The following is a 23813-nucleotide window of genomic DNA, read 5'->3' as shown; positions in this document are numbered from 1 at the left end:
AAAAGTGGCAAGGCAGCACTCAGTTCTGAGTGATGGCTTGTACATAAGGGTTTAATGCACTTCTACTTTTATAATGAAATATGGTTTTTAGGTGATTAGTCTGTTTTTTCTAAGCTGTGATCTACACAGGACAGCCAGTTTTTCAAAACTATATTCCTTAAAAAATCCGTTAGAACCTCTTTTTATATTGGAAAGTGATAGAGGCCTAGACTTGGGATTTGATTGGTTTTAGGATATGTTTAAAAGATGTTGCTGAAGCCTTTGTAAATTACGAAAATAGCTATCTTTTGTATAAGTTATAATTACTTACGAGAAAATGCTTTTACCTGTTGAAATGTTCTGAAGTTTTTACGTGTTAGAATTATATCCTGTAATCAGTAAGTATCTGCCCAGTCTTTAAAATAGAGAACACTAAAGTTTGCATATTTCCAAATGATAGTACATTTGTCATGCCGTTGAGGTGTTGTAATTCATCTGTTTAATTAAAGAGAGGTTGAAGTTTTCCCCAAGCTAGGCTATTTGTTCACAGCTGGGAAAGCAGTTGTGAGAAAGAAGTGGGAAGTTTTTCTAATCTCCACTGAAAGGTAGGCATGTAATCTGTTTTAAAGCATTCTGAAAGCCATACCAGTCCATAATCTGTATCTTCAGGCATCTCTGTGCTCTGCTTATGCACAGTCAATTAAGTCATATTATTAACTATAGCTGATTAAATCAAATGATTACTTAATGATACTGAAAGCCAAATATATTTAAATATTTATTCAGCATAATATAACATTCTGTTTAATAGTACAGCTTACAAAAAATTGCATTTAATGGAGTTCTAAATTCTTCACAAATACACCTTAATATGCACAATGAGCAGGAAAAAAATCTATTTTACATTCTGTTCTACACATCTCTTCTATATTCGGGTATACCAATTATTAACTTAAACAGTGCAATTATGTAAATATCTGTAATAGCTACAATGGTAGCCTCCTGACTTAACAGAGGTCAGTGTTCAATGTGAAACTATATTTAGTTGTAGATTAACTATCAATATCAACATAATCGATATCAATAAAGTCTTTTTTCTAAAGAAAACTTCAAAAGCATGATACATATTTATAAATGTAACTTAAACTAAGATTTCCTGATACAAAAACTAGGGGATGTTAATGCCTTTCCTTTAATTGGACCTGCTCTGTTGGGGTAGTATGGTGGAGTGATTTAATTTGCTCTACAATGCTATTCCCCTGCTTTTTAAACTAAATTCTTCAGTGTCTTAAGATTTTTTTTTAATAAGTAACTTTTCTGAAGCAGAAATACCTCTACTTTTCCCATATTTTATTTGCATTTATGTTGTTCTAGTTTGCTTCTAGAAATGTGTTTCTCTCCTTTTATTCCTGTGTACCTGGACTGAGCTTTCATTGTTCTTTGACATTTAAATGCTGGCAACGTTTCTTCTAATGCTGCTTAAAAGTTTATGCATTCATTGTAGCTGCTGTGCCCTCCATCCTCTTCTGTGCTGCTTCATGGATTTCTTTAGAGAGTCTGAATGTGATTGTTCTCTGGAGAGCTACATATTCAATCAGTCAGACCTGCTGGAATTGGGCAACAGCAGGGCATCATTAGGATACACGAAGGCAAGGAAGTACTCCTAACACAGTCTCATGGCTAAGTGAAAATAATGTATTTGCAATGCTGCCCAAGGGTCAGATAACAAACTGTCAGAATGTTTCTACGATGTGTGAGCCCTAGGATGAGTCATAAAATGTAGAACACTGCATTTTCTCACATTAACCCAGTTCTGAAGAATGCCTTTAACTTTCTTCAAAAGGTCGTGTGTGAATCTGTTTTCTTTTCCCAGTTTGAAAATGATGGAGATGCATTCTACTGCTTATCTGGTTGTTGCTCTTTTTTTTTTTTTTTTTTTTTTTTTTTTTTTTCCTAGCTTCTCTTTTTCATCACTGGGATTTGTGCGGCGAAAGTAATTGGTAACCTATTACTTCATGTTACAGGCCCTAATATATCCAGAATAGAAGTTTAGGACAGCAGTAGAAAGGGAAGATAGTCCAGGCTCTGCTGATGCAATTGTCAGACATCACAAAGAACTATCATTCTTTGGTAACCAGTGCTGTGGAGCTGGTAATTTCAGGTAATATGAAACCTAGAATAATATGCTCTAGAAAAAAGCTCTAATGAAACTAGCATCTTTATCTTTTGCCCTGTCAATACGATCACACTTTGCAATGCTAAAGTATAGTCTTATAATTCAGTCAGTTGAGAAGAGAGGGAATCACTGCAACTATTTTTCCCCTGTGCTGGTTATCCAAGCTAGTTGTGGAAATGAAAGTATTACAGATATATATTAATTGAGTTGTACATGGCAGCACTGTTAATTCACAGGTACAGTACTGTTTTAATTTGATTATATTGTTTCCAGAACCCAAGATCGTGTCAGAAACCCTCAATTGCTTCATATAGAGGGCCCATTTAACTCTCAGAACATTATTTTTCAGCTGTGAATAGCCAAAGATACAGAACAAATTCTAACAATATTGAAAAAGTTGAATTTTATAGCAAAATTCCATTATCTTTCATTCGAACCTACTTCAGTATTCACTAAAGGAGTGATGTGGTATTCAGTAAAACGCAGTATCCCTAATGTCTGAACCACTCTGTCCTTTCTATAGCTGGGTTACGTTTTTTTCTCATATGCAAAAATAGCCTTCAGTCCAGTTCTGAAAAGTAAAGGGTAGAAATATATCCCCCATTTTTGAAATGGTGAGTGTAGGTAGTAACAAAACACTAACAACTGGATTTCAGTTTTTGCAACTTTTTTCATTAAACAAAGAACAGCAGCTTGGATGCTTCCTTGTTCAGCCACACAGTATGAGTGTACCACATGATGTGTCCAGCTTGTTTGAAAAACTAGACTAATATGAATATGCTGCAGCAGACTGTGCTGTGGAGTAAAAGTGATTCTTAACTGCAGTGTGGACTTGTACTAGCCAAAAATACTTACTGATACATATTCCACCAGAAGGATCTGTCAAAAGTACCTGTTATTCAATATATGAAGTCAAAAACTATTCACTTGGCATTAATTCCGCTACTGTGGAAGATTGACCAAGGGTTGACTCAGGATTTTTTTTTCTCCTTCTTCTGGGGGGGGGGAAGGGGTGGTGTTGAAAGTGTATTGCTGCTTAGTTGTAAAGTTTTAGGAGTTTGGCACTAAAGTAATTGTTTGCATTTGAGGATCTTTATTGAATGGGACATTTTATAGTTCTTCTGATGTGATGTTTCTATTTGGCCTATTGTCGTCTTTCATAGTTGATCAGAGTGTGAAAAGAATTGAAAGCAGATAGCAGAAAAAGCTTAAATAGGGGAGAAATCATTCCAGGTGTATTTTGTAGGTTTTTCTCATTTGTTTTGTCAGTCATTGGCGTAGGAGCATAAATATTGATTTCAGACCACCATTTGAGGCACCTACAGAGGTGTTTTTCTTCAGTAAAAAAGGGAGTTTGTACAAGTAGATGATGTTTGGGCTTTCCTAAGAGCTGTTAAATTTGCTAAATTAGTTATTTTTACTTTTTTAATTAGGATCCTCTTATGGTGGCTGATCGGAGTAAATTACTCAGCAGATCAGGAAAATCAGGACATTTAAAGAAATCACATGAGGGTTTCGGCTTTCCCTCTCACCAGCTGTTCCCCAAATAAATTCTTTAAAATAGCTGAAAATCAATTTTGGGATCAAGTCAGTTATCTTGTGAAGAAAACAGTCAAATAACTTGTGATATGAAAATATTACAGAAAACTTCTAGCTTCATAGTGTTGTAAGGTAATGTTAAAGGCTTCTGACTAGCTTTGAACCCCTGATGTCCAATAAAATAAACGTATTTGAATGTCTAGTATTGAAGTGTGAATATTGATGCATTAAAATAGCCAAAAATAATTCATTGCAACTTACTGAAAAACTTTGAGAGAATATAAGTTGGCAACTCTCAAAAAAAGATCTGGCCAAATAACTGAAGATGTGGAAAGAAGTATTTGTTGGGACTTCCTGTGCTTGCTTAGTCATTCCTCCTAATGATTTATGACCATACATATTCTTCTACTTCTTACTGTTTGTAGGGGAGGCATAGGAAATCAGACAGCTTAGGAAGTCTGATATTTTTTATACTAGTCTAATATTTTCAGTTTGTGATTTATAGTTTATGCTTAATTGTAAAGATGTAAAAGAGTGCATGTGTATAAATATGTGTCTCTACATGGGGAGAAATAACGATCTGTAAAATGCTGTAACCTTTTCCGGTGGTCGTTTTGTTCGATTAACTATGTGTGATCTAAGTAGCTGTTTCTGGGCTAAGACCTAACATTCTAGTAGGATGTTCAAGCCTATGTCTTCAAAAATATTGCAGTTATTTCTGGTTTGACTCACAGTAACGTAGTTATTAATACTTTCTATTTTAATAAATAGATTCCAGATGTTTTGAATTTTCTATGTAAAGTGCTTCATTGTATACCAAGTTTTTAGTGTTAGTTCTATTAATGTTGCAAAATGTGCACTGTACTTCTCTGAGGAGTCAACTGTCACAGGTGTGACAGCCAAGAAATGTCTCGACACAAAAATTCTAAATTTATTGTGGCAGGTTAGTCAGCCAGATATTTGGGCTAAAATACTAGTAGTATGCCCACAAGTTGTTGGCGGGGGAAGCACATATGTAGACGTGTAGTGTAATTGCTGAGAAACATTTTTAGGGTGGGTGAGGCATTTTTTCTTTTTTGCACCTTTTTTTAAAGGAACACTGATTTTAAATCTACAATGCCCGAAGTGTAATTAAAGTAAATAATGAGCTAATCAGTACATAATACTGCCATATTTTTAAGTGTTTCATTATGTTGGCTACAGTTTGCAGTATTAATAAAGATGGATTCTTCTTGGAAAATGAAACCTACCATTTTTACAGGGTTTTTTTAGGTAATGAATTAATATTAAGGCCCACTAAGGAGACTTGAATTCTCATTGACGGTTGGTGAAAATTCTAGAGTGACTTAAATATTTGCAGTTCTTGCAGTGTAAAATGAGTATTTTCAAAGCAGACCTCTTGCATTGTAGAACTTTGTAGTAACTTTGGTTGCTTTAGCAGAGAGAGAACACAATTATCAAACACCTATGGTTTGGGGAGCTTAGGTTTTTGCTGTGTGAAACAACTAACAAGGAGAAGCAACTGGATTTATGTTTATGCAAATAAAGGGCTTGAAATCCCCATATGAAGATATTTTGAGAGGGTAGTTGCTGCTGTTGCTTGTCAGAAGCAAGAATAATCGGTGCTTTGGAGCTGTACTTGCCAAGCAACTTGCCTCTGGATTGAGGAAAAGAGAAATCCATCCCCTGATGTCTGCCTAATTGCCTTTATGTCCGAAGAGTTAGGTGCCTGAAAGGCTTGAATGTAACCTTTAAACTAAATCATTGCAAGTGACTAATTCCTTCCAAAGTAAGGAACAAATGATAACAGAACACATTATCTATGAATATCAATCACTTTTTGTCATACTGATATAATAAGTATATTATAATATATAAACTTAATCCTCACTTTCCCAAACACCACACAGAAAAAGAAGGGATAAATTGTGCTCTTGATAAGCAGCTACATGACAGAAGTGAACTAAGTGTTGCTTGGAATGCAAATATGAATATTCTGATTACTACTAAACTTACTGTGTTTTAGTGCTCTTATAGCTCATACAGCTTTTTATATAAAAAGAGCCTGAGCTATATCCTGGGTGTGTGGATTTTTTTTGTTTATTTTGCTCACTTTCATGGGAGAAGGCTTAATTTCTAGGATTCTAAGAAGGTTTTGTTTTGGAATTAACCTGAGGCAGTAAGGCGTTTGTAATGTTGTTTCTGACTAGCTTTATTGTCTATACCATAAAAACAACAATAACAAAATCAAAATTTAAGGTTGCTGGTGTAAAGAAAAGGATGACTTCTGTTTATATTATAACATTTTTTTTCCCCTTCCTCTCCCTGCCCGTCTCTCTTGACATCAGTTACCAGCTGTTATTAGAGACAAGATGCGAGCCAAGAAGGACCTTTTCTTCAAATCCTAATGGTAGTTTTTACCTTGCATCTTCTGGTCTTAGAGAATTTTGATTCATGCTGGAATTCTTCTATATTTGCATGAAGATAAGTCAATTCATCATAGCAGTATTTTGAGCTTAAGAGACTAATTGCACAGATCTCCTTGAAAGAAAGGAACTTCCTTTTGCAAATTGTTAACAATTTATAAATAGTGGTTTAGATGGAGGGAATAATGGTTTAACTTCAAATTGTAGAGGATGTAGAGCAACCAGCAGTACAGATTTGTATTTTAGTGTACTGTTGCTTGCAGTATGTAAGTAGGTCTCTTATTTCTATTTCCTACTATTCTAAAATGAGTTATCCTTTTTCCTGACAATCTTTTTTAGTTAATTGTGGCAGATATCACATAAACATGATTATTTTAAAATACTGACTTAGACTACACTAAGAAAATAAATCAAAAATTTTCTATCTGGCTTGATACAGTTGGCTACTTGTTTTTTACATTACTAAATGTGTATGTTTCAAATAGCCAAGGTACTTGAAGAGTTTGGCTGGAACTTTGACATCTTTATAGGATCTGATTTTGTGTGTTACTGCTTTTTACTTTTGAGTGTATGATGTGTTTGCAGTGTGTCTAGTTAGACACTCCAAATGACTGCAAAATTATTTTCAAACTCCTATATTCTCTCTTTAAGTAAAGATTTCAATTAGTATTGTTAAATTAGACTTATTCTAGAAGGTCTTCTATTCTTAGCAATGTAAGAGTCATTGGGGGAGGAGGAAGAGTCAGCTTGTTAAAAGAAAGCAAATAGGGAGATAGGAATCAAAGTCCTCAATCATTGTACAGTAAAAAGGGATTTTTTCTGATGTAGTTAAAAATCTTACCGAACTCCAGTCCAATTCTGAAGTTGTTAAATACTGGGGAGGTTGGTTTTGTTGTTTGCCCTGGTAAGCCTTAACTGTGTGTGTTGTTTGACGGGGATCATTGGCAAGCTGCACATGCCTTTGGCCTGCACCCAGGAAGGATGGCTGGCTCTTGCAACAGGCTTTTGTCTAAGTGGGCACACCAACACCATTTATATGCTAATGTGATGTAAGCTTGCTGTTTTGTACTAGAACTTGACTGCATCTCTGGAATGTGGCCTGTCTGGTTATATGTTAGCTTTGGCATTAAAAGGGTCTACTGTAATTCATGTGTGCCAGTCAATTAAAGCTGAGATTTTTCTCTTTTACTGCTTTGACATGCCAAAGGAAATTGTTGGGGTTGGTGGAGAATTACATACTGTTTTGGTTCTCCCAGATCTTACCTGCTGATTTGATTGCTTTTTGTTTACCATCTGCGCTTATGGAATAAAGTAAACTTGATGATATATCAAGTAATGTGTGTCATTAGCTTTACTGACAAAGAGTTGAATCTTCTTCCCTGCACCCCCCCCCCCCCCCCCATATTTGTTATGTGGTAGGGTAACTAAATGCTCTATCTAGATTGTCCCTTTTATGTTTTTTTTTGTAAAGTAAGGTATATTTCTGCAGGTGTATTTCTGCAACAGATGCAACAATTTTCTGTTAGGCTATATTCTGATTCGATAGAATTTATTTTCTGATTCCTGTTTTAGAGATTGCAAATAAATGAATAACCTAGACATAACAGGAATGTGATATATTAAATGTAAATGCTACTCCCTGTATGTTACTAGTGATTTGCAGTATATTGTGCAGAAAAAGTATTTGGGCTAAAAGGATGTGTTTATGATACAAACATGGATTTAAAAAAATCCTGATGATGAAATTGATTTAATTCTGTTTGATTCATGAACGTAGTACTCATTTTCGTACGCTGCACTCCTTATTTTTTTTTCTTGTAAAATAAAACAATAATTGTGTGTGTTCTACTGCCTCAAATTGTGTTCTTTAAGCTTTTCAGATGTGTTGAATCTTAAGTTCCTTTAAGATTTCATCACTGTTCTAGGTATGTGCATGTGGGGGAGCACAGGAGAAGAAAGGGGTAAAAGCTAGCAGGACTCAGCTATCAATTACTTTAACAGATAAAATAAAAAAATATGCAAATATCTCCAGAACACTTAAGGCTGATCTTTCAGACATTCACTGTCTGTATCCTTAGCCAAAAAAGGACATATGATGATTAGATTTTGAAGGACCATGTGCTGTTGCTACAGAGCTAAATATTAAGATGCAAGAAAGCAGACTACCACATGGCACAACTGGTTTTTATGGCAGTTCATATTAAAATGCTTTCTTTTTATATTGCCTTTTAGGTTACCTAGGGTGAAACAAAATTACAGGATTGGAAACTCTGGAAAAGCTCAGCATCAGCATTTGAGGTAAAAATGAACATACTGAAGTAATCTTGGGAGTGTCTGTCTTGTTGACTGTATGGAACTGATTGGAGTAGAAATTTTCATCAAGATTCATTTTGCATTTAACTTTTCAGTATTGATGATTTCAGAATCTCTTTAGGTCTGGGAAAGCTCATACTTAAACAAATATATTGTATAAATTTTGTTGCTTAGATTTTTGAGAAGATATTACAGCTCTCCTTAGATACTCTACAAACCTTGAAACACAAAAAAGTTTCTAATATGTTTGTGTGAAAGTCTATGTCATAAATTACTATCTCTTCTAGTTTTACTAGTGTAGCTAAATATGTATTTTACGCAAATCATCATCTTATTAACTGCACAATATTTTTAATTTTAAGATATGTATCTATTAAGGTACTTATGAAAAAGCAATAAACATTTCATGAGTTACATCTAAGATATTTTAAATTTGAAGCCACAAAGAGATGAATGCAAGATTTAAACCAACGTTTAAAAAGTGAAACAAAAATGCGTGTGTGCATGGAAGAATATTGCAATTATACAGAACATAGTAAATCTGTATAGACAATAGAGCTATTGTTCAGGTTTTAGGGAAGTATCTTTTCCTTATGTTTTTAAACTACCAAATGTCAGCTCTTTAAATCATTCTTTTTATTTCTACTATACTCAAATAATTCTTATTCAGGATAGACCTGAAAAATTTGCTGTCTGAAGTGAGACCGAAGCAAGACTTTGAGACAACTGAAATGCTTATAAGCAATTGAATTTCCACAAATAACCCTCATAATGTAGTTCTCCTTTAGCAGTTCATTTTTAGCATTCATATTGGTGGTATTGATGTGTGGGTTTTTTGTTTTTATTTTCTTTAAGAGCCAAAGCTTGCAAATTATGTGATTAATCTACAAGCTGATATCATGATGTCAAAATGCAATTCGGGAAGCATAAACATACAAGTTGCAGAAATTAAAATGGTAAGTTTTTTTTTTTTTTTTTAACTTCACTGTAGTCTCCTATTTTATATATAAAACATCTTTAGGTCTATGTTTGGGAGCTTAAGGTAAAATAACGTGTGTGTTTGAGGTTTGAGATACCAAACTTGATTTAGTTGGAAAGAATAACGAAAATAGCTTCAACTTTAGTGTTGTCCTGTGATGGAAAAATCTACACCAGTTTCAAAATTACTGTAAACTGGAAAAAGCTGCTACTGAGTATTGCTGACTGTTCATTTCCTCTGTTATGCCCTTCTGAATTATTTTAAATGGTAAAACAAAAAGTTAGTTTCAAGCTACGTTTGCAGTTCACTGTCTGCCTGAATGTGCATGTTAAAGAGCATCAAATCATACACTTTGTTCTTAAGTTCTCAAGGTTTCTGGACATTAAAATACTGAAAAATTAATTTTTATAGGATACGGTTTGGCACTGTGCTGCTTTGCTCGGCTTCAGTGGTCTAGTCTAATAGTTTACACAAGAATTGTTTCCTGTGTTTGATAAATAAAACAAAAAGCTCCTTTCTCGCTCCAAATTTGACATCAGCAGGTCCAAAATAATGCAGCAGATAAAGATAGAACATCTTAGCAGATATCTTTGTTACTCGCGGTGACTTAGCAAGACAGCTTTCCAGCCTTTTTCTGCTCCTCTTTTAGCTAGTTTCAGGGTTCAGTTGATTTCTGTCCATAGATTCAGAATGTAAGTACTTACAACTCAAATGTTTTCAATTTAAAACCTGTTCAAGCAGATTTTTTTTTTTTTAATTTCTAGATGGTCCTGTGCTACTTTTCTTTTATTGAAAGAACTTGGTATTTTTCCTTGCTATTGAAATAGAGACTTAAAATGGTGTAATTACTTCATTATTCTGGCTTAGTTCTGTAAGAACTTTGACATTGATCGTGTCAGATCTTACATACCTCCAATACAAATAAAGGTCAGGACTAGGAAACTTCAGCACAGCAGAAAGTAACATTGATGGTTTAAGGAGGTGGACTTCTTTCTTTTTGTGTGAACCACCATATGGTGACTATACCTGCTGTTGCTTTACCTGTTACGAATGCAAAATATCATATTGATCTGTCTGTTTAGATTCTCTAAAAGACTCGTGCTGAAACAGTGGTGTAGGTTACAGGACTAAAAAAGTAAATGAGAAGCTCTTGTAAGATTAGGAAGAGTTTGGAGATTCATTCAAAAGCAACTAAAAAAATCAGATGGGAAAAAACAGTCAAGAACATTCTTTAGTACGTCCTGTGGAAACGTACCCAAGTACCTTGAATATTCAGGCATTTATTTTTTTTGTCCTCCCCTCTCCCTGTCCCCCCTTGAATACATATTTTCTTTCAAGAATCTTCTCTTCTAAACCTGATAGTTTCTCTGAAATTCAAATTAAAATTTTCTGTTGGGTTTCAGCAGTATTAGCATAGTTCTTTTGCTAAAGAAATACTATTTTTGATGGGATCTTTGAAAGGGAACATGAGGGCCATATGGTCCTCTGGGGACTCCTGTATTCGCTCCTGCTTTTTTAAAAAGGTAAAGCTTTCTCTCGTTGCCTTCTACATTACTTCTACATGAGTCTTTAAAAGGTGAGATCATGTAATTCAATGTGTAGCTTCCTGTTTGTTTTACAAGATGGACTTGAGGTGGAGAATTGATCACTTTTGCCAGAGCTTCCCATAATGGTTTAATATTAGTTAAGGTATAGTGTAGATCAGTGTTGAATCATGGCTCCAGGAAGTGTTTAATTTAGAAATATGGCTATGCAATATGGCTACAATGTTATGCTAGTCAAACCTTATAGTAAATAGAAGAAAAATCTGTCTTGGTACAAAAAGGAATTTAAACTTTTTTTTTAAATCAGGACTGATGCATTTGTAATCACATGCAGCAGTTTTTTCTTACAGCCTTCAGTAGTTAATGTTTTCTACTAGACGTTGTTTCATATTTGCCTCAATTTCAGGCTTTTTTCCTGTTACACCATCATAAAACTTCCTTTCTGTTGTTAGAATAGCATAATAGAAGATATAGGATGCTCTTTAGCTTTTCATTGTGTATTCCTAACGAATGTTTAACTTTGAAACCATGGGCAAGTTAATACATTTCTTCTTTTTGATTTGAGGTATATTCATTGTTAAAATATATATTTATATATTGTTAAAATTGAATGTATAGAGTGTTTGGGAATTTTGAGAAACTTAACTTTTTGAAATGTCCCTTTGACTAGAGTGTTATCTGATTTAAAAAAGAAAAAAGTAGTGTTAGAAGGGATTCTCAGGTTTGATGTACTGTATTTGTATTGTAGAAAATACTGCTGAGGTGTATCTTCAGATCTTATCTAGTCCATCTCCCTGAAATCCCCTGGATCTTACCTTGTCCATCTCCCTTTCTAGCAAAGGGGGCAGGAGACCTGCATGGATAAGCAAGGAGTGCCTGGCAAAACTCAGACAGAAGAAATTACACAGAATATGGAAAAACAGACAGGCCGCTTGGGAGGAATATAGGAACGTTGTCAGGGTATGTGGGGATGTGACAAGGAAGGCTGAGGCCCATTTGGAATTAAATCTGGGAAGGGATGTCAAGGACAACAAGAAAGGCTTCTTCAAATACATCAGTAGCAAAAGGAAGACTAGGGAAAAAGTGGGTTGGCTGCTGAATAGAGTGGATGCCCTGGTGACAAAGGATACAGAGAAGGCAGAGTTACTGAATACCTTCTTTGCTTCAGCCTTTATTGCTAAAGGCAGCCCTCAAGAATCCCTGACCCTGGCAAGAGAAAGTCTGGAGAAAGGAAGACTTTCCCTTGGTCGAGGAGGATCAGGTCAGAGATTGTTTAGGCATGCCTGATGCCCACAAACCCATGGAACCCACTGGGATGCACCTATGAGTGCTGAGGGAGGTGGTGGATGTTATTCCTAAGCTGCTCTCCACCATTTTTGAAAGGTCATGGAGACCAGGGGAGGTGCCTGAGGACTGGAAGAAAGCCAGTGTCACTGTCACCCTAATCTTCAAAAAGGGCAAGGAGGACCCAGGAAACTACAGGCCAGTCAGCCTCACCTCTATCCCTGGAAAGATGACAGAATCGCTCATGCTGAATGTCATCTCTAAGCTTGAGGAGGAAAAGAAGGTGATCAGGAGTAGTCAGCATGGATTCACAAAGGGGAAATCACGCTTAACCAGCCTGAGAACCTTCTATGATGGAATGATGGACTGGATAGATGAGGGGAGAGCAATGGATGTTGTTTACCTTGTCTAGCCTTGCTGAAGTCAGTCTCCCATAACATGGTCATAGGTAAACTCAGGAAGTGTGGGCTGGGTGAGTGGACAGTGAGGTGGATTGAGAACTGGCTGAAGGCAGAGCTCATAGGGTTGTGCTCAGTGGAGCAGAGTCTAGTTGGAGGCCTGTGTCTAGTGGAGTTCCCTAGGGCTCGGTACTGGGTCCCATCCTGTTCAGCTTCTTCATCGATGACCTGGATGAAGGGACAGAGTACCTCCACAGAAAGTTTGCTGATGATACCGAACTAGGAGGAGTGGCTGATACACCAGAAGGCTGTCCTGCCATTCAGAGAGACAGGCTGGAAAGCTGGGCAGAGAGGAACCGCATGAGGCTCAACAAGGGCAAGTCCTGCAGCTGGGGAGGAATAACCTCATTTAACCAGTACAGGATGGGGGCTGACCTTCTGGAGAGCAGCTCTGCGTAGAAGGACCTGGGAGTGCTGGTGGATGACAGATTGACCATGAGCCAGCAGTGTGCCCTTGTGTCCAGGAAGGCCAATGGTGTCCTGGGGTGTGTTAGGAAGAGTGTTGCCAGCAGTTCGAGGGAGGTGATTCTGCCCCTCTACTCAGCCCTGGGGAGGCCTCATCTCGAGTACTGTATCCAGTTCTGGGCTCCCCAGGACAAGAGAGACATGGAGCTACTGGAGAGAGTCCAGTGGAAGACTACAAAGATGATTAGAGGGCTGGAGCATCTCTCTTGTGAGGAAAGGCTGCAAGAAGAGGCTGGGCCTCTTCAGCCTGGAGAAGAGCAGACTGAGAGGGGATCTTATCAGTGTCTACAAATACCTTAAGGGAGAGTGTCAAGGGGATGAGGCTGGACTCTTCAGTGGTGCCAAGTGACAGGACAAGAAGCAATGGGCACAAGCTGAAACACATGAAGGTTTCATCTGCATAAGAGGAAGAACTTCTTCCTTGTGAGAGTGACAGAGCTCTGGAACAGGTTACCCATAGAGGTTGTGGAGTCTCCTTCTCTGGAGATATTCAAAACCCACCTGGATGCAATCCTGTGCAACGTGCTCTAGGTGACCCTGCTTGAGCAGGAGGGTTGGACTAGATGATCTCCAGAGGTCCCTTCCAACCTCAACCATTCTGAGAAAAGGGGAGAACTGAGTATACCTTGGCCGTTCCTGATGGATATCAAACATTCTTGAAAGCTTCTAATGAAGGAGACTTCATAGCCTTAGTAGGAAATGTTTTCCTGTGGATAATTTTCCTCAAATTGGAAATTTTTATTATTATTATTATTATTTTCTTCCTTCTCATTTGAGTTAACCCTTTCTGGCTGTAATTCAAGTCCAGCCTGTTCATTTACTGGAACATTAATTCATTTAGCTCAACTGGACTTGGAGCTCAAATTCTCAGTTTGTTTTGCAAGTATTAATATGTTCTGTTAATATTGTTTCAATTCCTTTGTCTTTTCCTCTCTAGAATAAGCTGTTCCTCTTTGGTTTTACTTCTCCCTCCCCCCAGTCCCCTTCCTCCCCTCTCCCCGTTAAAAGGTAACATTTTCTAGGGCTGTGTGTGTTAGCTACATTGTGACTGTGTCTGTTTTGGTCCTTTTCTGTTCCAGTCCATACTTCGCCACTGCACCTGAGGTGTTACCAAGAGCAGAGCAGAAAGATGATTCTGTGTATAAAGAAGTTTTGTATCTAAGAGATTTGTGGCATCAGATCTCATAGAAAGAACTCATCTCTAATACCACTGGAGACAGGAGCCACCTACACAAATTCTAAGTCTGGGGAAAGAAAGATGAGACACCTGCCTATAGGAAGCATGGCTGGGTTTAGGGAAATCAGAAACCAGGGTTGTGAGTTAGCTGCTTTCTTTAGGTTCCCTTGGCTGCCCAGCTGGGAATTAGTTGTATATCTGGCCAAGACTTGGTCATGATTATCTGGATCAAAATCAGGGAGGGTGCTAATGGAGAAAGATACCAGTGCTGTGGGGATAATCCTCTCAATTAACCAAATAGTGGAGAATGGGTAGTCAGTCACTTTAATTTCTAGTTTCCAGGTATGTATAAAATGTTTATCAGTTAGAATATCTTTCTGGAAATTAGAAGTTAACCTGGATAGTAACCTGTTTTCCACTAGTTTTTATAAATAATTGCTGGTGATACTGATAGTACTTCAACCAGTTCATTAAACAGATGATTATTATTGGACTCTGATTTGAAAATATCAAAGTTCTGTGTAGTTCCTTTTCTTTTACCTCAGACTAAAGTCCCTATTCCTTTGTTGTTTGTGTGTAAATGTGTTTAAAGCTTTGACAGGCCTTAGGAACTTCTTACTTGGAAAATAAAAATGGAAAATGACTTATTTATACCTGTGCTCTTTAAAAATCAATTTTTTCTTTCCTAAAGTAAAGCTAAAACAGCTATTTTTTTAATGTTCAAAATAAACATGATTCTACCAGAATATAGTTAGAACTTTATTTTGAAGTGTGCATGAGTAAATTCAAAGGCAGAGAATGAACTTTACTCTGTAAAATGCAGTTCCTTTTGAATTTATTTGACCCTTCGTGGGCACTTTTTCACATGAAACAGATAAGTGTATATCAAAAAGGGCCTATACAACAGAAGACAAGACAAGATTTAGCACTTGCAGGAAGCAAAATCAAGTAAAGTTATGTACTTTTCTTATACATTGAGAAGAAAGCTTATTACATCATGACTGTGTCTAATACTATTTCTTTTTCTTGTTGTAGTAAGCTGTGCTGGAACAAAAATGCAATGATAGAAACACTGGATGAATGAATGAAGAGCCCTGCTTTGCAATCCCTCAGCATGGCAGGACTGCAGCTCATGACCCCTGCTTCCTCCCCAATGGGTCCGTTTTTTGGACTACCATGGCAACAAGAAGCAATTCATGATAACATATACACGCCAAGAAAATATCAGGTACTAATAATAATACTAATATGCTAATTATATTTTTAAAAAACATAAATACATAAACTTAATAGAAATTTATCTACAGAAGATAGTTTTCACGCTTAGGTGTAATCTTTATGAAGTACTGTCCACTGTAGTCTTCCTACTTCAGTGTTTACATGTATAGTAGTGCTGACTTATCCCTGATCAACAGGAAACACAACATGCTTCAAACCAAATTATGTTTTTTCTCAAAGAAACAAATCATCTATAATGGAGGGCCTAGGGAGCAATGACTTGTAGTCATTTCTATGAATGCATGCCTTCAAACAGTTTCTTTATATTTGAAAAGTTGTATTTATTTTCAAATGTGTCTTATCCAGTGTTTGACTAACTAGTGCTTTATTCTGGTTTAGATTTTTCATCACACTTTGCCTTAGTATGAGTCAAAAAGATACCCATATTGAAGCTGTGTGGATGTTAATGTAGTATAAATGTTTGCCCTTTTCTAGTGCATGCTGAAAATGTACCTGAACTACTGTAAATGAATTTGGACTGCAGAACACTCAGCTCATAGGCTTAAAAGCAGGAGGCAGGATGGCTACTCTTGTCTCCCATAACTGTTAGCTAGTAGCTGCTTCCAAGGAGCAATTTTGGCCCTGGAGCTCCTGTCACAGTTCTGTCCCCTGGCTAGTGAGCACAGTGTAGGTAGGAGTGCTGGATCAGGTCTTGCACAACTTTGCAGCAACAGCAGTCTGCTTAATGTAGGGAGAAGAGAGAACCAGAACAACCAAAGAAGTGTAGTTTGCATGCAGTCTAGGCAAGTCTCTCTTACAGCTCTACTTAGTGGGAGTTAATTTTGTCTTCTCTTTCCTTAGCTTGGCTGCATTAAACTTGCATTAATATCCACCATTCTGTTTTCTCAGTCTGCTCTATTGAACTGAATGTAATTTAGGTTATTGTTCGCTGCAGAATGTTCTTGTAGTAAACTTTACTTTGTGTCTCTAGATTGTATGAGTATAATCATAATCTATCCTTCCCTCTCTGACTTTGTCTCGTACAGACCAAGTTTTTTTTTTTTTTTTTTTTTTTAGTTCGTGTGTTGGTCAAAGCAGCTTTGTAGCAGGCAGGCCTTAGTAGCTGGTAGGCCCATCTGTTTTTTGCGCTGTTTAAGTTCTATAATTTCAGTTCTCTGTGTCCTATAGAGGTGCCTAAAAGGTAGCATTTGGTCAGTACTACCAAAAAAAGGTCAGATTACTTTGTACTAATACACTTATTTATTTTACTGAAATGATATATACAATTAGATTTAAAATCTGTAGATACTGTTTTTCCAGACAACTTATGTAGCAATATTATCTACTAAAAAGATATAGTTAGAAAGTTATTTAAAATAGCAGCAAATTCTGATACTAGGAGAATTTAATTTTAGAAGCTAGACTATATATTGTGTATTAGTATTTTTAAATGTGATAATATGTTCTTATAAAAGAGCAGTGTTCATTCTATGACACTAGAAGGATCTCTGTAGGTACTACTGACTTGTCTGGAGTTCATGTACTATTTCCCTGGTTATTTTCTTGTCAGGTATTTTACTGTACTGTGGCAAGTATTGACATTGTTGTTGTTAAACCTAGGTTGAACTGCTTGAAGCAGCTTTGGATCATAATACAATAGTCTGTTTAAACACTGGCTCAGGGAAGACTTTTATTGCAGTACTACTCACTAAAGAGCTGTCCTATCAGATCAGGGGAGATTTCAACAAAAATGGAAAAAGAACCGTGTTCTTGGTCAACTCGGGTAAGAGCAAAAACATACCAAGTTCCCAAACACATTGACATATTTTGATGGAATGCCCTTTAATAGAGGTTGTGTAAAAGTAGTGTTGGATGCAAATTCTGGATAAAGTTCACAAATGACAAGGATGCTAAGCTGATCATAGAAAATGGTAACTTTTCATCTCTTGTCTTATATCCCATTTAATTCAGCCTGTTTGTCTGACCCTTTCTGTTTCCTAGTTTTAAATTAAAGCATTGAATTTGAAGTGCAATTTAATTGTCAGTCTGTTTCCTTACTGTAGTTGTAGAAATACGAAGTTGCTCTATACCCCTCCTTTAACACTAGCATAACCTGAAGATGATATTGTGAAACACACTGCTAAGTAATGTAATGCCTCTTCAAAATTAATGTAAAGACCACTTGCTGCTTTTGTGATTGAGGGCTTTATTATTATTTTTATTTAAGCAAATCAAGTCACTCAACAAGTGTCAGCTGTCAGGACACATTCAGATCTCAAAGTGGGAGAGTATTCAAGTTTAGAGATAACTGAATCATGGACAAAAGAGAAATGGAGTCAGGAATTCTCTAAGCATCAGGTAATGTTTTAAGTATAAACTATGAATATAAATAATGAGTATAAGCTAACTTAGGCTTGATCAGAAATAATTTCTTTACAATTATAGCTAAACATTTCTCCTAATAGAATTTCAGCATAATCATGATATTTGCATATGAGTTTTTGGTGTAAAACATTTAAATACGGTACTCAAGTTGTATTAAAAAGCTGACCTTTAATCCTGTGTTTGCAGTCCGCCTGCCTTGTGGTTCATGATGATTGCAGAAGAAATTTTGAGTGTGCACAGTGTACTTTAAATTGCATTACTTTTTAATTGGGTAATAAGTAGCATACTGAATACTCAACAGAAGATTATCAAGTTGAATGCTCGCTTGGGAAGCAGTGCATTATCTCTTTTGACATGCTTTTATTTCTGCCTTTTGGAAAAGCTACTTCTATATAATTCTTTTATATGGAAAATCATTTACTTTGATTGAAACAGTTTTTTCTAGGTGATTTTTTGACCCTTTCTGTTGTAATCAATTTTCCAATGTCTATCTAAGTATCTTGTAATTAATGTAAGCATAGACTTAGTTCCTTGCAATTTGGGAGGGGGGGGAGAGAGGTGCAGTGTTTAGTAGAGGTCCATGAAATAAATGTCTGAATTCTGTCAAGTGAAAGGATTATTTTACTCAATGGAGTATGATGTTAGCATAAAACAGTGCATAATTTTATCAGGAAACTTCATGTGCTATAATCACATGCTGATCTTTTCATCTTTTAAATCTTTAAGATATGAATAATATATTCTTTTAAAAAAAGAAAACAAAAACAAAAAACTCTTTAGAAAACCTTAACTGAGGATGCTGAGATACCATCCTGGTCAGCTCTTGCTAACAATAGCATGAAGGTAAAGCAGCACTGAATTACCCAGTAGTTCTCTCTAGTACTAGAGCAGAACATTTATTCCCTAAAGTAACTGCTTCTCTAAGTGCTTTAGTTAAAGTTGTTTTAACGATAGCAAACTTAAACTTTTTTTTTAATGAGACTCTCATTATTCCATTAGTTCATTTGGTCACTCTTATTCATCTCTAGATCTTAGGATTCATGATTAGAGCCCAGTTGTGGTGTAGGTATTCACAGAGAAATTGCCTGATTATGGATTTGGAACCCCAAAGTCTGAGAAACAAGACTAACTAGACTAATTTATGTGTAACTGTATTGTATAATATACCTTTCCTGCTTGCCAGAAGATCCTGTGGTGTTTAAATTTAAACTGTGAAGTCAAGTGATGCTATCTTTAAATAGCAAATAGTCATTCTAACTTTTTGCCCAGAGTTTTGCAATGTTCTGTTAGAGGATTGGATGCAGTTTTAAAAATACGTAGGTTTGTTTTTAATCAATAATTTTGAGTTAAAGGATGTGCTTTCTAAAATCTTTGTTGTCATTAATCTCGGTGTTTTTTCTGCTGCATAGACATTTTACTGTTTTTAACTGAGTTTTAGAATAGGGCAGAAAGACATTTGCACATAGGACATAGCTTCATGATAATCGCCAAGAAGTGGACTTGGGAAGCGATGATCTTTTTCTTAATTTTTTTGTGATAGCATACTGCTTTTTTTACTGCAGTTGTAGATGGTTAATGAGTTTATGAAGAATTATCTTTCTTGTCGGAGATACAATGATGCAACAAATGAGAGGGACGTTAACTGGTTTTGTATTCCGTGAAATTTATTCGATGCAGTCTGGCTGGAGTTCATTATCATGTTTGTATTCCTTTTTTTTTCCTAGGTATGACTGGAGGTAAGTTGGACTTCTGTTGTTCTTACCTTCAACCAGATTACTTATTGATGTGTATTTAATACTGAAGTGCTGAATATTTTGTTCTTTTGTTCTAAGGTGGTGGGGTAGATGAATAGAAGGATTTGGTGGTTGCTAGTGTTATTTAGCAAGACCTGCAGAAGAGCTTCCCTACTTTACATAGTCATGAAAGATAGCCTGTTTTTTTGTTTTTTTTGGGGTTTTTTTTTTTTTTTTTCATATACTGGCATTTTCTTTTCCTTGTTTCCTTTAATATAGGTTCTGGTTATGACATGTCATGTTGCTTTGACTGTTTTGAGAAATGAATATTTATCCCTGTCGAACATTAATCTTCTGGTGTTTGATGAGTGCCATCTTGCAATTCAGGACCATCCATATCGTGAAATTATGAAGGTAGGTTTCTGCTGTGTGACTGTTGTGATAATTGGTTAAGGAGCATGATTGAGGGAGGAAGGGGCAGATCAGTGGGAAATGATTAAGCCAGCTTTGCTGTTGAGAGGATTGTGTGGAAAAATATATTAGCACATTCTGGGGCTGAGGATTTACTGCAGTGAATTAACACTTTAGTGACATTATGGGATAGAAGAACAATGTATTTACCATGTTTTACAGTGGTGATTATAGAAAAATCTGACATTAATAGAAAAGCTAAATTTATGGACTTAAGGAATTTTCAAAATTCATTGGTAAAAATATTTGAGAGAAACTAGTAGAGTTTGGGAATGGGATGTACTATTTTTTTTTATTATTTTTAACATACTGTTTTCTAAATATGTTTGTAAGGTTGAACAGAAAATATGCAAGTTTGGTTCCTTGTCCATAACTTACTATTGAAATAATAGCTTTCAACTAAATACCTGGGTTTGCAATCTACTCTTGATTTTAAGCTTGCAAAATGGTAGAAGGTAACTATACTAAGGCAGTTAATTCTGGTTTACTTCACAGATCTGTGAGAATTGTCCATCATGTCCTCGAATCCTGGGATTAACAGCTTCCATTTTAAATGGGAAATGTGATCCTGCTGAGTTAGAGGAAAAGATCCAGAAACTGGAGAAAATATTAAAGAGCAATGCTGAAACTGCAACTGATTTGGTGGTCTTGGACAGGTATGTTTTAATATAATTGTGGCTGTTAAATTGATACCTGTGCCTTTCATTTTGGAAACATCAGAGAAGAAAGAAACCACTGGAAATATTTCCTCTCAAGTCCTATGAAAGTTTGTGTGTATGTGATGCCGTTACTTCTACTGGGGCCGTGGAGGGAAGGTAAACTGTTAAACTGCTTTCTGAGTAACCAGTGCTGAAGCATAACTTTCCTTAAGGCTGTAAGTATGAAGCCGCCTGGCTTTGGAATCTTCAGAGCTTTTACGTAGTTTAAAAAAAAAATTGGAAACTTCACATTCCACATCACACATTTTTGAACTTCCTATAAGACTAACAGGTCCCGGTCTAGTATATGCCATCATCTTACTATGTAGTTTAGAAAAATGTTGCAGCACCTACAACAAAAGATATCCATAATACCCGAAAGCGTGTGCGTGATTTTTTCCACTTTTTTTTTTTTTTTTTTTAATTAAATGAGTAGCCTGTGTTTAGAGGCTAGTGAAAGATATCAAGGGGCAAAAGGAAGCAGTAAAAACAATACTGAAATACCATGGAAAGTGGGCTGTTTTCCCTACGTTATTATAAAATGTAGAATGCTGTGAATATTGTTAAAATAATTAAAAGTGATGATAGCGTGACTGTTTACTGTAAAGGAAAAATTAGCATGAAGTGATTGATGTTGCATGTTTTTTCACAGCAGCTGGACTGCATTGTGTGAACTCCATCTTTGTCTAAGATGATCTTGTTCTAGAGCAGTTCTTTTCTTTAAAATGCATTTTTCTAAATGCATGGGAACTATTTACTTTTAAGAATTTTTCTCTCTTCGCTCTGTCATTTAAGAAGAGTCACTTGTGTAAGAGCAAATATACATATTTGCTAACTTTACATTAATGTATTATTTGGCATCTCAAAAGACCACATTTTGGAGAACCATCATTTGTTTCACTTTTTGAGAGGAAATGTACTTGAGTCCACTCCTTACTGCCTTTACTATTTGCTGTATGATGTTAACAAGCTAAAAATAATTGACTTTAGGAAGCTGTGTTTGACTTGATCTTTGCCCTCAATTAAGATATACTTCTCAGCCATGTGAGATTGTTGTAGACTGTGGACCATATACTGACAAAAGTGGATTGTATGGAAGACTATTAAAGGAATTGGATGAAGCACTTACTTTTCTAAATGACTGCAACATATCTGTACATTCAAAAGAGAGAGATTCTACTTTGATTTCTAAGCAGGTAAGGACTTTAAGCTGTATGTAAAACCTGGGGAATTGGAACTTTCCCCTTTGCTTTGCTGTATATATTATACTACTGAAACTTTTTAAACTGGTCAGCATGGAGTATCTGGGGGCAGTGGTGGTGATGGAAAACACATAACTTTTTCTTTTTCTCTACTAATGGTGTAGGGCTTTTCGTAAGTATGAGTGGGCTTGAGTGTCAGCCATTTCATTCCTGCATTAGAACTTCATCTGATTTGAGAATTTTGTGTTCATATTTGCTTAAGACAATAAAGTAGTTCTGTACCATTATGTTGTGGGTGCTTATTTCTGAAGTCAAGAATTTGATGTCTGCATGACCTCCAGTGATACTTGAATAATTCAATACAGAAGAGGGAAATAGTACCTCAGGAAACATTCAGAAAAGTTGTACCTGGTTGTGTTACAAGATAAAGTAAGAATTGAGGCAGAAATTCTAGCTTCAGCTCTACAGTTTCCACAATTTATCTTAATCAGAAGAATATTAGACTAGTGCCAGTGTGTACACCCACACCTTCTTGCTCAAAGGAAACCTTGAACCTCATGCTTTCCCCTACGATTTTTGTACAATGGTTGTTGTCACGTGGGACAACAGAATAGAATCCAGAACATACAGCCTATTGAGCGTGAATCTGTCGCGCTTAGGGTCCAGGCATCGTTATGTACTTGAGCTCTGCAATTTGAAATTCCCTCCTGAGGTACATCTATGCAGATGCATATTTATTATTGTATGGTTTATTATTATTTTTTTGTTTTTTAACAAAAGAACATAGTGAGAAATATGACAGTAGTGAGTCATATTAAGATAATCAGTGAAGAAGTTGGAGAATATATTTCCGTTCCATGCAAATTACTCCAATTTCTTTCAATATTCCTGGAAACCCAGCACTCAGGCACTGTCTGGAGTAAAGATTATTAGGTCCAGAAAGAAGACTATTTTGTAAGGAAGCCTATTTTTCTACTTTTCAGTATAAAACAATTGCACAGGAAGGGTAATTCTGGGTTACTTCTGTATTATGCTTAAAATTCAATAGAGTAAAACATAAGGAATACTGACAGCAGTAATCAATCCTCGTGGCTTAAGCTGTCCATAAAAGTGGATTAATTTCTATGCTGCTAATGTATATACCACTTCTGTGCCTGTTCTATGGTCCAATGGCTCCAAGAAGGTGGAGGCACCTATATTAAGAGAAAGGAATCAGTTTTCCACTTGCGGAGCTCTTTACGCTTTGTCTTGACTATGAAGATAGTCTAAGCTCTATATGCAGTTACATTTGGTTTAAATAATTCTGCCCTTAGTTAAGTCTTGCAACTGATAAACTTCAAGAAAGGTAGAGAATATGATGGTACACTGTTTTATACTTCTTCACAGAAGCGAACAAGAGAAATTCATAGATCCACTGAAAACTGTAATATCCTTACTCTTTTATGATACTTCTCTTGTAACACTACAGCCAGGTCATGATTCTTTTTGAATAGTTGTATCCTTGTATTCTGTTTCTGAATTTTCTACTATGAAGTTTGACCACCTTAGGAGGGGGAGGAGCCTTCTATCAGATAATGTCTTGGTACTCAAATCATTAGGTGGTTTTCTCTGTAAAGTGTATAGTTTCCTCTCATTTTCTTACTATATGCGCACACACACTTTTTTTTTCCTGCGAGAGGCTAGACTTAGTAAGATTAACTTAAGACTACTGCACAACTTCCTAGTTAGATACTTTAGAAATCTTGGCACGTATCAATAACAAATAG

At 36.1% G+C, this 23813-nt stretch overlaps 1 protein-coding gene across 5 annotated transcripts in view; it reads left to right on the top strand.

Annotated features, from left to right (window-relative positions):
• DICER1 (dicer 1, ribonuclease III) overlaps positions 1 to 23813 on the top strand; it is a 67331-nt gene that overhangs the window by 9800 nt on the left and 33718 nt on the right. For 4 of the 5 annotated variants that reach the window (XM_062576604.1, XM_062576603.1, XM_062576602.1 and 1 more), the window contains exons 2-9: positions 8353 to 8418; positions 9289 to 9389; positions 15376 to 15568; positions 17179 to 17341; positions 17786 to 17916; positions 19956 to 20090; positions 20643 to 20803; positions 21873 to 22041. In XM_062576604.1, the coding sequence (XP_062432588.1) occupies positions 15425 to 15568; positions 17179 to 17341; positions 17786 to 17916; positions 19956 to 20090; positions 20643 to 20803; positions 21873 to 22041 (903 nt within the window). In that variant the 5' untranslated portion in view covers positions 8353 to 8418; positions 9289 to 9389; positions 15376 to 15424. The remainder of the gene's footprint in view (positions 1 to 8352; positions 8419 to 9288; positions 9390 to 15375; positions 15569 to 17178; positions 17342 to 17785; positions 17917 to 19955; positions 20091 to 20642; positions 20804 to 21872; positions 22042 to 23813) is intronic. The other variant, XM_062576605.1, reaches the window with a different exon arrangement.

This window comes from Rhea pennata, chromosome 5, assembly GCF_028389875.1.
Source record: "Rhea pennata isolate bPtePen1 chromosome 5, bPtePen1.pri, whole genome shotgun sequence".
Lineage (NCBI taxonomy): Eukaryota > Metazoa > Chordata > Aves > Rheiformes > Rheidae > Rhea > Rhea pennata.
The sequence above is the reverse complement of the archived record's forward strand: the minus strand, read 5'-3'. Positions and strand labels throughout refer to the sequence as shown.